The 14,727-nt window shown below is 43.1% G+C and overlaps 1 protein-coding gene across 1 annotated transcript in view; it reads right to left on the reverse strand.

Annotated features, from left to right (window-relative positions):
* LOC140728766 (natural cytotoxicity triggering receptor 3 ligand 1-like) overlaps positions 1 to 3,615 on the reverse strand; it is a 46,965-nt gene extending 43,350 nt beyond the window's left edge. The window contains exon 1 of the mRNA XM_073047719.1: positions 2,849 to 3,615. Coding sequence (XP_072903820.1) covers positions 2,849 to 2,945 — 97 coding nt within the window. The 5' untranslated portion in view covers positions 2,946 to 3,615. The remainder of the gene's footprint in view (positions 1 to 2,848) is intronic.
* Between the last annotated feature and the right edge of the window lie 11,112 nt (positions 3,616 to 14,727).

A 14,727-nucleotide genomic window follows, 5' to 3' on the forward strand; every position in this document is an offset into this window, starting at 1 on the left:
TCATTAACATATAAAACTCAGATAACCTGGCATCCTCGGGACTTCAGTGCTGCAAGCCTCACAGATGTTCTAAATTACTGGATGCCTGTCTATTAACATGAAAGCAATTTAATTTCCTTGTTTCACATGTTACACAGTATTACAATATTCTTCCAATGAAAGAGTATGGGGAATAGAACCCAATCAATTTCAGTTTATGCATTTCAGATTGACTACAGGTATCCCAACACTTTCTCACATTGGATCCACAGCTTTGGCCACATTACACAACCCCAACTCAAACTCTTTAGAGTGTGCATGGTTCACAAGCATTAGGATTTCTGAACAACTGGGTGCAGGCTTCTCGTTTTAAATGTATTAGTACCTGGTAATGCTTGCATTTATATAGTGAAATGAAGGAAAGAAATTCCCAAGGTATTCTGAAGGAGTGATTTTGTTCCAAATTCAATACATGAAATCACAGAAAACACACTTAGAAAATGACTTAGAATCTTAAATTAAGTCATTGGCTACTTTCTCAGATCATCCAAAAGGACCCCAACCTTGACGTGGTTTGGAGGTTCATGTGCCTTAATGACCTGGAGAACTACATCGGCTGAAGTCAGGGCTTTAAGCATTGGCTATTTGTAGGATCACACATGTGATACAGGTCAAAGGGTAGAAGCCAGACTAAGAGTGGTCCACCAATCCTCCAGGTTCAGGGGTTCAGCTCAGCTAACAACTTTGACTAATCAAACAAAACTGTTTGAAACAGCAATGAAAATCCTTTTACATCCGAATGCAACAGTATTCTTGAGTCTCCACCTGGGACTTGCATGACTGACAGTAAACCAAGATGAAGCTACTGAAGGAAGCCCTGAACACTATCAGAGATGGAGAACCTTCATTGCTGCCCAAAATGCCAGTGGCATAACACGCAAAAGAAGATCTTCTTTTACTCAAATAAAGTAAAACCTCCCAAACAAAATTTTAAGCACTACTTTAATTTTAGACACTTTTCTGATTCACAGCTTTGCCATTGTCTCACTCCACCACTCCTGTACTTTTCTATAAACCCACCAACCTTCTGAAATATTAACACTTAAAAACTTTCCATGTCTCCCTAATTCTTTGAGATAATTCTAAAGTGAGAACTTCAGCAGCTAAAAATACAACCACTATCCGTGCAGTGAGTAAACTCTGGAATAATTTACAACCAAAATTGAAGGGCTAGAGATATTTCAAAGGGTCAGAAAAGGTTGGGGAAGAGTAGAATAAGGGAGAGAACATTTTGAGAAAAAGAAAACGGTGCTAAATTAAAATTCTGCTTAACCTTGCAACTGACTGTCTCCACACTACCAAGAAGGATACCAAAAGAATTTTCTTCTGGTTATAAACCAGAAACAATTTGATTCAATCAGCACAGGGATGAAGGGTGCAATTTTTGATGAGACTACTTCACCATTTACCAATTAAAATAGGGAAATCACTTAGAGTCCAGTCACTTTGGGAGTAGGCTAAAGCCAGGATCAAATCTAGAAGGAGTATAATACTTCCAGTCCAACCAACCAACCTGTCAAGGCAAGCACCTCCTACTCCACCTGGGTCGAGTTTACAGGTAGCACACTGGCCTCAACAATACCTAAGAAATACAGGGGTAGCAAGTTAGCATCATCCCCAAGGAAATGCCAAAGAAAGGGCCGAGAAATGGGCCGAGAGGGGAGAAGAATTATTTAAGACAAGCTAAAGCAAACAAAAACCACTTCACAACCCTATCTGGAATAACGAGAAATTTTGGCTGGTGTCAAACAAATCTGTAAGTGGCCCAGTTGTATAAATTTAACGAACATAAATAAAATAATAAACTGAACATCCTATTTTAGAGGTGGAAAACATTTTTATGGGTGGGGCACTCTAGTTAGAGCGCACATTAAAATGTATAATCATATCACAAAAGAATTATCACAAACAAGAAAATCTGCAGATGCTGAAAATTCAAGTAACACACAAATTGCTGGAGGTGCTCAGCAGGCCAGGCAGCAACCATGGAAGAGTACAGTCGACACTCCACAACCCGAAACAGTGACTGCACTTTAATCCCGTCCTGGGTTGGCCTCCCGAGTTCCTCCAGCATTTTGTGTGTGTTGCCGCAAAAGAAGTAACCCATCCGTGTTTTACTTGAAAGAACTGACAATAAACACACTACAAAATGTTTAAGCTCCTTTGTACAATTCTTGAGAATGATCTTTTAAAGGAAACTTGAGTCAGACTCCATTTTATGCCCTGCAGTTCAAATAAACCTGCTTTACCCTGAGGAGAGGAACAGCCGCACACTGACACCTTACCTGCCGCAGAGGTGAGCCACACAACAATCAGAAACACCATCATCTTGAAAAGAAAGGAAACCTAAAAAAAACTGAATACTTCCCCATCAAAATTATAGAGAAACAAATAGAGTCAAACATCAAATCATTTAATTACTTTCAAAATCAAATGATTAAAAATAAAAAATAAAAAGAGCAAAATCACAGTAATATTAAATTAGATGACACCATTGGAGCAAATCCTGAGACCCTACAACTGACCTTGTATTTCTCATGTCTTACCGATCTCCTGGGAAGGGGATTAAATGTAAACAACGATACCCACTTCGGTACCTGCCTCTAGACAGTGACCTCGGGGGCACCCAAAATCGGGAGGGGTAAACAGATAGAAATACTTCCATGCACTTAGAAATATGGAAACCGTATGAGAAACTAATTTGTGATTTAGTGGGAGATTCAGTTTGTCCCGGAAGTCCATGCAGCATAACCCTCAAACCCGAAGGCTGGATCACTGGATCAGACCGAGCCCCCGCCCCTCGTTTTACCTGAAAGTCGGAGCAGAGCCAAGACCGCGACCACCCGGGGTAAGAGGCGCGGCAGAAATTTCCCGGCGCGGCCCATGCCCTCTTCACTTTTCTTCATTTCTCCGTGTGAACGTCGAGGCTGTGACGGACTCGCACTTCACTTTCGCGAGGGCGAGGCGCTGCGCCTGAGCAGTCTCGCTGAGGGCAGAAACCCCCAACCCGAGTCGTGTTGCGCCACCATTTTCATCGTCGGCGGGCGAGAGAGCCGAGGCAACCTGGGCATCGACGAGCTTTCATCCCACCGGTCCAGAACACTTACAACTTTATAATATTTTCGCTTTAGTAATTCGTTGTTATCGTTTTCTAGTTAAAGTTACGGTTGTTTAAAGTAAATTCGTCGTCTGTGATGTATCGCGGCGTGCGATGACGTCACAATCGGTTTCGCCGCGTCTTGTGGGAAAACACCGGTTTGGAGAAACTTGTGTCTGCAGGGTCAGTGCGAGTAAAGTTTTCATTCTACCCACTAGAAACATTAGAGAAGCAACGCCGTAAATTCATGAGATAATCGATATGTTGAATTAAAAATGTTAATGCTGATTCTGTTAAAAGTAATGACGGTTGATAAAGTTTATGTTTTTTGTTATTTAAAGAGTTGCGGATAGTTTGTGTTGAAGTGTATTTAAAGCCAGTCGATGGCGTAGGTAGATTCTGACTGTATGTTGCACTTTAATGTAATATAGTTGTTGTAGTTTTACTTTTGCAAGTATTTATGATGTAAATGTGATGTCAAGAAGAAAACAAATACTGTATATATTTTGTATTGTTTTATCAACAGTTTTCACCATACGTTAATGTGGAAGAGTGAACAGTAAACGGTTAATCTTACTGGGACCGCCTCATAGATTGGTTTATGCTTGGTGTTTAGTTCAGAGTTCTTTTACACCTGTGCGAGAACACTACAGTGAAAAGGCGGCATTACCAGGTGTTTCAAGTGCTGCAATGACATCACGATCCAGCATCAAGTTGTTGCCATCCAGCGCCAGGGGCAGTAGGGCATCAACAAGTAAGGCTGCCCCTGCAAGAGCTAAGGCAGAAGCCGCCAAGGTGCGAGCGTTGTACGCCGAACAAGAAGCAAAATTGAAAAAGGAAGCAGCTGCCAGAGAAGCCGAAAACCAGTTGGAAAAGGTAAGGATAGAGTCAGAGTTAGAAGTGCTGACGCTACACCGAGAAGCAGAAGCTGCCAGGGTGGAAGCAGAGATATTAGAAAGTGCTGAAGAAATGCATGTTCTGGATGACGTAAAATCTACTTCAGTAAGGACCAGATTGGAACGCACAAGCGACTATGTCCGATCTCAAATGGACTTGAAGATTCGTTCTTCCTCTCCATACTTAAATGCTAACATCTCACCTCACGAGGAGTCTCAGAGAGGCCCAATTGCATCACATCCATCTGAGGAAGACAATTTACCCTTGCAACTCCGCGATGAATTCAAGAATGAAAGGGCTGATGACAAATACTTCTCGACACCAAACTTACCAGATTTGGCGAAAGGAGAGGCAAAGGCTGAATTCAGAACAGCAAATTCCATAACAAATGTACACCCTCAGTCATATACCCTTCGACATATCCCCCCAGCCAGCATGCCACTAGTAGTTGAACCCATGGCACAGTATTTAGCACGACGAGATCTCGTCACTTCAGGACTATACCAGTTTGACAATAAACCTGAAAATTACCGTGCATGGTACTCCTCATTTGCCAACGCTATCCACAGAGTCCAGCTCGGAGCAACCCAAGAGTTGGATCTTATGGCGAAGTGGCTGGGAAAAGAATCATGCGAACAGGTGAGACGCATACGTTCAGTGTACATTAACAACCCCAAGCTAGCCTTACGCAAAGCATGGGAGAGACTTCAGGAGTGCTATGCAGCCCCTGAAATTATTGAAATGGCACTATTTCGACGTCTGGAAAATTTTCCTAAGGTGTCAGCCAAGCACCACACTAAGTTAAGAGAGCTCGGAGATTTACTCATGGAGATTCAAGGTGCCAAAGAAGATGGCTATTTAACTGGTCTATCATACCTAGCTCATACGGGATTAGACCAATCGTGGACAAACTTCCATTTGGGCTGCAGGAAAGGTGGGTGTCTGTTGGCTCAGAGTACAAGGAAGAGAACGATGGTCGATTCCCTCCCTTTGAGTATTTCACTAGGTTTGTGTGCAAGGAGGCGAAGAAGCGAAACGACCCTAGCTTCATGAGTCCAGGTAGCAGTACAATTTACACCAAGCCAGTTAAATCCACTTTGAATAATTTCAACATTAATAAACCTGTCTCAGTGTGTAAAACTGAAGCCTTTACAACTAACAATGACCCTAGCAAGAATTGTCCATTGCACAACAAACCCCACCCCCTCAAAAAATGCAGAATGTTTAGGAAAAAAACCCCTTGAAGAGAGGATGGCCCTTCTCAAGGAGAAAAAAATATGTTTTAAATGCTGTTCCTCTACCTCTCACCTTGCTAGAGAGTGTACGATCTCCGTGAAGTGCCCGGAATGTAATAGCACTAATCACGATGGGGCCATGCATCCCGGCCTGTTAACGGAAACCGACAAAGCTCCTTCACCCTCACAACAGGACAGCGGGGAGGGAGAGGCTCACTCCAGTACAACTGTTGTCAGCTCGAGCTGCACAGAAGTTTGTGGTCAAGCTCAGTCAAGCCGTTCTTGTTCAAAGATCTGCCTCACTAAGGTGTACCCTAAGGAGCCAAAGACAAGGCCATCAAAGCCTCTGTTATTCTGGACGATCAGAGCAATCGCTCACTTGTCAGACCAGAGTTCTTTGACTTGTTCAACATTGAGAGTAATCAGTTCCCATACTACCTTAGAACTTGCTCAGGCAGCGTGGAAACATATGGAAGGAAGGCAGAAGGCTTCCAGCTCGAGTCCCTGGACGGTAAAGTTGTCATCTGTCTCCCTCCACTCTTACGAGTGCAATGAAATTTTGAATAACTGCACTGAGATCCCGACGCCAAGTGCAGTGCTACACCAGCCACATCTCCACCACATTGCCAAGCACATCCCAGAACTGAATCCAAAAGCAGAAATACTCCTGCTATTAGGAAGAGATGTTCTCCAGGTGCACAAGGTTAGGCAGCAGGTCAATGGACCACACGACGCCCCCTTTGCGCAACGCCTGCATCTGGGCTGGGGGGTAATAGGAGAGGTGTGCCTTGGCAATGTACACAAACCGACAGTTAACACACTCAAGACCAATGTGCTAGAGAGTGGCCGCCATTCAATTTTTCAACCCTGCACAAGTTTCATGTGCGTCCAGGAAGCACAACAAGGCTTTAACAAATGTAAAGTAACCGACAAGACGCTGGGTCAGTCAGTCTTCGCTCAAACTGAGCATGATAATAAACTTGCTCCATCAGCACAAGACGCCATTTTCTTAAAAATAATGGACACCAAGGTCTTCAGAGACGAAGCAAATAATTGGGTCACCCCACTACCTTTCAGAGAACCATGCCAGCGCTTGCCAAACAACAAAAAGCAGGCAGTCAAGCGGTTCACGTCCTTGCAAAAAACCCTGAAAAGGAAACCTGAGATACAGCAACAATACGTAGCATTTATGGAGAAGATCTTCACTAATGGACATGCTGAAGTAGCACCGCCACTGAGGGTAGGCGAGGAGTGCTGGTACCTCCCAACGTTTGGGGTTTACCACCCACAAAAGCCCAATCAGATCAGGGTGGTCTTTGACTCCAGTGCTCAGTGCGCTGGTATCTCCCTTAATGACGTGCTCCTTACAGGCCCCAACCTTAACAATACCCTTCTCGGGGTCCTGCTGCGCTTCCGGAAGGAGAAGGTCGCAATCTTAGCGGACATCCAGCAGATGTTCCATTGCTTCTTAGTACAGGAGGACCATCGCAATTTCCTCCGTTTCTTATGGCACAAATGTAACTTACCTCGCACTGTGGACGAATTGGCCCAGGCAAAAGACCTCATCTTTAAAGCAACTCAAAGAGCAGCTTTTGCAAGGGAGTTTTCGGCTCTCCAAGCTAATAAACCAATACCAAAGGACAGCCCTTTGAGGAAATTCAACCCGATCATGAAGAACGATATCATTTGCATTGGAGGCCGGTTAATACACTCCCACCTTCCAGCTGCAGAAAAGAGCCCAGTAATCCTGCCCAAAGACAGCCATGTGTCCTTACTGCTCACTCGCCATCACCATGAACAGGTAAGGCATCAGGGCCGTCACCTGATGGAAGGAGCAATCAGGGCAGCGGGACTGTGGATCTTGGGAGGGAAAACACTGATCAATTCAGTACTCCACAAATGTGTAACCTGCAGGAAACTGCGAGGCAAGTTGGAAGCTCAACGTATGGCGGACCTCCCACCAGAACGCCTCGAAGCCTGCCCTCCTTTTACATATGTGGGGCTCGATGTATTTGGTCTCCGGACTATCACTACAAGACGCACCAGAGGAGGACAAGCAGAGAGCAAGCGGTGGGCCATCATGTTTAGCTGCACGAGTTCAAGAGTGGTACACATTGAGGTAATCGAATCTTTGGATACATCCAGCTGCATTAACGCTCTCCGGCGCTTCTTTGCGCTAAGAGGCCCTGCAAAACAGTTAAGGTCTGATTGCGGCACGAACTTTGTTGGAGCGTCCAAGGAGCTGGGGATGGACAAAACGGTGCAAAGGTACCTCAGTCAGCAGGGATGCAACTGGGAGTTTAACACACCATACGCCTCGCGCATGGGAGCGGATGATTGGTATCGCCAGAAGAATTCTTGATTCAATGTTTCTGCAGCAATGCACCCGACTGACCCACGAGGTATTGTGCACACTAATGGCAGAGGTCACAGCTATTATAAATGCACGACCACTCCTACCTGTGTCTTCTGAACCAGAAAACCCCTTCATACTCTCGCCATCAATGCTCCTTATGCAGAAGGCAGGAGCTCCCCCTCCACCAGGGAACTTCTCTGATAAGGATTTGTACACAAAGCAATGGAGACAGTTTCAGGCTCTGGCAAATCGGTTCTGGTCTCGTTGGAGACATGAATATCTACCTTTGTTGCAACACAGACAAAAGTGGACAGAACCCCGAAGGAATCTTCAAGTTGGAGATTTAGTCCTGCTCAGGGACAAGCAAATTGCCCGTAACTGCTGGCCAATGGCCAGAATCACTGCCACATTCCCCAGTAGGGATGGACATGTCAGGAAGGTTGAGTTGAAAACTTCTGACCAAGGTGATGTGAAAATTTACCAAAGGCCAGTTGCAGAAGTCATTCTACTTCTCCCTAAGGTCTGATTTAGAGACTGAAGTTTTGTATTATGTTCATTGTGACCTTACGAAGGTCAGGCGGGGAGTGTGTTGCCTTTAAGGCATTTGTTTAGTTTATTATATTTTCGCTTTAGTAATTCGTTGTTATCGTTTTCTAGTTAAAGTTAAGGTTGTTTAAAGTAAATTCATTGTCTGTGATATATCACGGCATGTGATGACATCACACCCGGTTTCGCCACGTCTTGTGGGAAAATACTGGTTTGGAGAAACGGGAAGGAGGGGGCTTATGTGTGCAGGATCAGCGCGAGAAAAGTTTTCTTTCTACGGACTAGAAACATTAGAGAAGCAACGCCGTAAGTTCATGAGATAATCGATATGTTGAATAAAAATGTTAACGCTGATGCTGTTAAAAGTAATGACGGTTGATAAAGTTTATGTTTTTTGTTATTTAAAGAGTTGCGGATAGTTTGTGTTGAAGTGTATTTAAAGCCAGTCGATGGCGTAGGTAGATTTTGACTGTATGTTGCACTTTAATGTAATATAGTTGTTGTAGTTTTACTTTTGCAAGTATTTATGATATAAATGTGATGTCAAGAAGGAAACAAATACTGTATATATTTTGTATTGTTTTATCAACAGTTTTCCCCATACGTTAATGTGGAAGAGTGAACAGTAAACGGTTAATCTTACTGGGACCGCCCCATTGATTGGTTTATGCTTGGTGTTTATTTCAGAGTTCTTTTACACCTGTGCGAGAACACTAGTTAGTATTGAGAAATATACCTGACATAATCACTATATATACCTGAAATATAACCACTATGTACTAGCTATTTACTACACTATGTAATCACTCCTATGTACTGAATATTACTATGTATTATTTTACTAGACCCATTTTGCTATGTATTGTTTTACTAGATACCTTGTATTCTCTTAGCTACATACTGTGGCAGTTAAAGAACACCTGTTTAGCTAGCAGCACTGATTCGCTGAAATGTACTCCATGTATTATACTCAGCCCTTGTTTATTAAGAGATAACGGCGGCGGACAGGATGGTACGAGCAGAAAATGTAATGTGAGGGAGGTTAAGGAGGCTGACTGAGAAACAATTTGTGATTTAGTGGGAGATTCACTTTGTCCCGGAAGTCCATGCAGCATAACCCTCAAACCCGAAGGCTGGATCACTGGATCAGACCGAGCCCCCGCCCCTCGTTTTACCTGAAAGTCGGAGCAGAGCCAAGACCGCGACCACCCGGGGTAAGAGGCCCGGCCCATGGCCTCTTCACTTTTCTTCATTTCTCCGTGTGAACGTCGAGGCTGTGACGGACTCGCACTTCACTTTCGCGAGGGCGAGGCGCTGCGCCTGAGCAGTCTCGCTGAGGGCAGAAACCCCCAACCCGAGTCGTGTTCCGCCACCATTTTCATCGTCGGCGGGCGAGACAGCCGAGGCAACCTGGGCATCGACGAGCTTTCATCCCACCGGTCCAGAACACTTACAACTCAGGATGCCGCGGAACGCTGTGTGTTACAATGACTGTGCAGCTTCAGAAAGCCGATCATGGCAGAAAGAGCAACAACTCCTGATCAGTGCCCTCCTCATTGGGATGTCTCCCATCGCCGCTCCCTTTCTGTTCCCATTCCCTCCCCTCAGTGTCATCTCCCATCTCCCCTCTACTTCATGACGTTATTTAATAATATATTGATTTTTTCAGCAAACCGATTGGTGACGTAAGATGCTGAGACTGGAACAAAAAATGGTAACTTTGTTTTTTCTTCCGATATGGTCTGAGGTACACTGAAAGCACTTGTCTTGCATACCGTCCGTACAAATCAATTCATCACAACAGTGCAAGATAAAACAACCCGTTGGATGAGCTGAGCGTCTCACTTGGCATCTGTAAATGAAAATAGACAGTTGACATTCCGGATCGAGAACTATCATCTGGACTGTCCATTTCCCTCAGCTGATGATGCCTGATCTGCAGTATTCCTCCAACTGGAATACCAGTATACCAAGCTGCAGATACCAGCTTAAATTTGAAGGCTCTTGTGCCTTCATATTTAAATTAAGCCATGGAACCAGGGGCTGGGGGATTTGAAGGGGTGCACAGCAAACATCACCGGATGAGCCAGATTCCTTATTATTTCCAAGTCGTTGAATAGCAGATTAATGTCGTTTTACTGTAGTGAGCTATTGGAGCTGGAGGTCGACACGTTCCTGAGGTGCTGATAGGTGTCATGCTGGAGTATTAGACTAAGTGGATAGTGGAAGTGTTGGTGTAATTAATAAATCACTTGGGAAGAATATACTGTACAGACTTTTTTTTACAGAGGACACCGGAATTGAACTCAGAACGCTGATGCCCTGAGCTGTAACAGTGTCCTGCTAACTGCAATGCTACTCGATATACAATATTGTGCTTATACTCTCCAGGACACTTTTGAAGTGTTATTATTGATAATAAAAGATAATGATGCACGTGGTTATATTGACTTGGATGGAAGATTGGCTGGCTAACAGGAAAATGGGTAGACTATATAAGTAGGTATTTTTCTGTTTGGAAATATACAGAGAGAGGAGTGTTACATGGATTTTTACTAAGGCCTCAGCTTTACATATAACAGAAGGTGTGGTTGCTAATTTTGCTTTTGACACAAAGGCACAAAAATCATTGTGAAGAAGTCAAAAAGAGGCTATAAATTGATGCAGATAGATTAAGGGGTAATTATTAATCTGGCAAAGGGAGCACAATGTTAAAATATTTAAATGTCAGTATGAAAAGAAACATAATGAGAGATTGCAGAGCTGAGGGATAAATAGACTGGGTGTGCATGAATCCCAACCGATTCGTATTCAGTTGCAACAAATTTTGGAAAGCTTACAGAATATTATTTTTTATTAATAGAGGAAATTGCATACCAAAGTAGGGAGGTTATGTTTTAGCTAAATGATGCTTTAGTCATCTGGAGAACTTGTACAGTACTGGTCTCCTTAGTTAGGGGAATATATTGATATAATGGAAGCAGTTCAGACAAAATTTACTGAACTGATTCTGGAATAAGAGGGTTGAAGAAAGTTTAGATAGTCTGAGATAGTATCTGCTGACACTTACAAGAAAGGGGGACTTGACTGAAAGAAAGAAAATCCTGAGGGTAGTCATAGGATGAATAGAGGCTTCCTCATATGGAAGAATATAAACTATTATAAACACAGTTAAAAATAAAAGGATGGCTAAACAGAGCTTGTACATGCTGGAAATGCTGCTTTATTTTGCACCCCAGGCTGGGAATTCACCACTTCCTCAAAGTTGCCAGCCTCTGGTTTTTCGTGATAAATTCTACTCTGTTGCTGAAAATTTTACAAAATGAAATGATGGGGCTAACATTGTCTTTGATCTCCACCACCAAACAATCTGTCAGTGTCTGTCTCCATTTATCATTCATCTGCCCCAGTCTTTCAATTCCACCACTGCTCCCTCCCCTACCTGGCACTACCTGCCTGTCAGTTTACACCCCTCAGGTGCACCGATCACTTTGGAGTCCATTCAAGTCGCTCCCCTTACCCTCTCCATGCCAGACATCTCACCTCTCCATTCTGAATCTTGGTGTAGGTTTCCGACCAGAAACATAGATAATTTCCTTCCTTCCACCGATGCTGCCAAACATGCTGAATTCCTCCAGCAGACTGCATGTTGCTGATCCAGCATCTGCAGTCTCTTGTTTTTCCAATCTGCCACTGGGTGTCACATTTAATTTGCAATTTAAATGTTTCTTAAAAATATGACTTAAGTCTGGATTAACAACAATGTTTTTTTAAGTATAATTAAAATTGATAAACATGATTGTATCATTATCTTGTAAGAAAAATGCATGATTTTTTAAAAGAAAACACTTGAGCATAGTTTATTTTAATGATTACCAGACACTTGAAAGGAACAATGCAAAAAAAACCTTTCCCTGCTGCTTCCCATGCATTTGAGCCCCCAGTGAATGGTAGCTAGAGCTGATAGTACATCAATTATTTGCTACTTCAAGGACCTTTTACCAGAAACTTCCATTCATGTCATACATTCAGCATACCTCCCAAAGTTGACACTGCTTTACATAAAGTAATATTACATCAGATAAACAAGTGTCAGGAAGTTTGAAACAGGTTAGAGTGGTGGAGATATTTAGGAAAATAATTTCAGATCTCAAGCTTACAAACTGGAGACTCTGAGATCCACAATTAGGAAATGCTTTCTGAGGCTGGTTATGGCATGCAGCCTTCTAGACAAATTTTACCCACTGCCAGATGCTATCCTTGGCCCTACATCACTAGAGCATTTCAATGGTAAACACCTACTTTAGACTATTGCTTATTGATTACAACTCTTTCTTCTATAATTCCAAGCTCACTAATCTCCAAATTCCAAGATCTTAGATACACCTTCCTTTACAACTGAAGCCTCAACTTCCTGACCAACAGACCACTAGTAAGGGTAGGTAGTGACACCTCTGCCATGATCATCCTCAACACTCGCACACCACAGCCCGTTACTGCATTTCCTGTACACTCATGATTGTGTGACCAGTTTATGCTCTAACTCCATCTCTATTTATAGACAGGCCTTGAACAACAGTCCAGTAGCATGCACCATGATCAATTTACGATCAGAACATCACAAGCTGAAAACAGGCGTGACCTCGTGTGCCTTCAAAGTTTACGATATGTGGAGAGAGAGCAATAGAGTGACTTGATCCTCATGATGAGGACCACTTACCTGAGGCAGACGCACCTGTTCAAGAATCTCCATCTGCTCCAACACTTCCAGGAACCTATATCAGATTGGATTGTTTATCTGTCCCACCACAGTGATATATCCATAGCCTAACAGCTTAGGGCAAGTGACTGAAGAGGCAGAATAATCCACTCACTTTGCCAGAGCATTCAGGTAGTCTACCCCGACCTCCATTAATTTAGTGTTTTTTTTTGGTGAGTTGTAATGTTGAAAACATTTCAAAAAAATGAGACTGCTCTTAAAACAAAAGGGAATTGGTGAAAAAAGGAGGAATACAGAGAGAGAGAAAAATTGTTAAAAACAAAGCAAAAGATTGTCATGATGTTGGCAGTTCTTTTCGATGTTTATGTAAGGAGCATAAGTTAGGTGCTATGGGTAAAGTGAACTGAATTATTCAGTATCAGTGTCTATAATTTCAAAGCAGTTCTATAGGTAAAAAGTGCATATAGTTTTTTTTTCAAGAAGGGGAGATGTAGCAGTAGTTAATAGTATTATTCCTATACCACTTCCACATGAGAGGAGTTCACATACCGAACAAGCTCGGATAACAAAGTTCAGTTGAGTATTCTACAGACTGTCGTCCTGGTGTGCTCTGCACTATCCTTCAATAACAAACACAACAGGTCACACAGCATCTGGAGTTTTGTGAGTAGTTTTGTGCCTCTTATTTAAATGACCTCGTAAGAAAAGATATGTTTGCACTGGGGAGAGTCCAGAGGAGGTTCATGAGAATATCCTGGGAGTGGAAGAAAGGATTAACACATGTGGAGCATTTGTTGGCACTAGACCCGTACTCACTGAAGATTAAATGAATGAGGGGAGTTCCAAATAGAGTGATGTGAATTGTATATTTCATTAGAGTCATTGGACACTACAGCATAGAAATTGACTGGATGGGCCAAAGGGTCTATGTCAAAACATTAATCTACCTAGTCCCGTTGAACTGTCCCTGGACCATAGCCCTCCATAGCCGTCATCCATGTAGCTATTCAAATCTCTTTTAGATGCTGAAATCAAACCCCCATCCATGACTTAGAACCATACCATAGAACACTACAGCACAGTACAGGCCCTTCAGCCTTCCATGTTGTGCTGACCCATATAATCCTTTAAAAAAAAGTACTAAACCCACACTACCCCATAACCCTCCATTTTTCTTTCATCCATGTGCCTGTCCAAGAGGCTCTTAAATACCCGTTTTAGTCTCCACCACCATCCCTGGCAAGTCATTCCAGGCACTCACAACCCTCTGTGTAAAAAACTTACCCCCGATGTCTCCCCTAAACTTCCCTCCCTTAATTTTGTACCTATGCCCTCTGATGTTTGCTGTTGGTGCCCTGGGAAACAGGTACTGACTATCCACCCTTATCTATGCCTCTCATAATCTTGTGGACCTCTATCAAGTCCCCTCTCATTCTTCTACGCTCCAAAGAGAAAATTCCCAGCTCTGCTAACCTTGCTTCATAGGACTTATTCTCCAATCCAGGCAACATCCTGGTAAATCTCCTCTGCACCCTCTCCATAGCTTCCACATCCTTCCTATAATGAGGTGACCAGAACTGAACACAATACTCTAAGTGCAGTCTCACCAGAGATTTGTAGAGTTGCAACATGACCTCTCTACTCTTGAACTCAATCCCCCTGTTAATGAAGCTAGCAACCCATAGGCCTTCTTAACTACCCTATCAACCTGTGCAGCAACCTTGAGGGATGTATGGATTTGAACCCCAAGGTCCCTTTGTTCATCCACACTCTTAAGTAACTGACCATTAATCCTGTACTCAGTTTTCTGGTTTGTCCTTCTAAAATGCATCACCTC

Source organism: Hemitrygon akajei, chromosome 6, assembly GCF_048418815.1.
Source record: "Hemitrygon akajei chromosome 6, sHemAka1.3, whole genome shotgun sequence".
Classification (NCBI taxonomy): domain Eukaryota; kingdom Metazoa; phylum Chordata; class Chondrichthyes; order Myliobatiformes; family Dasyatidae; genus Hemitrygon; species Hemitrygon akajei.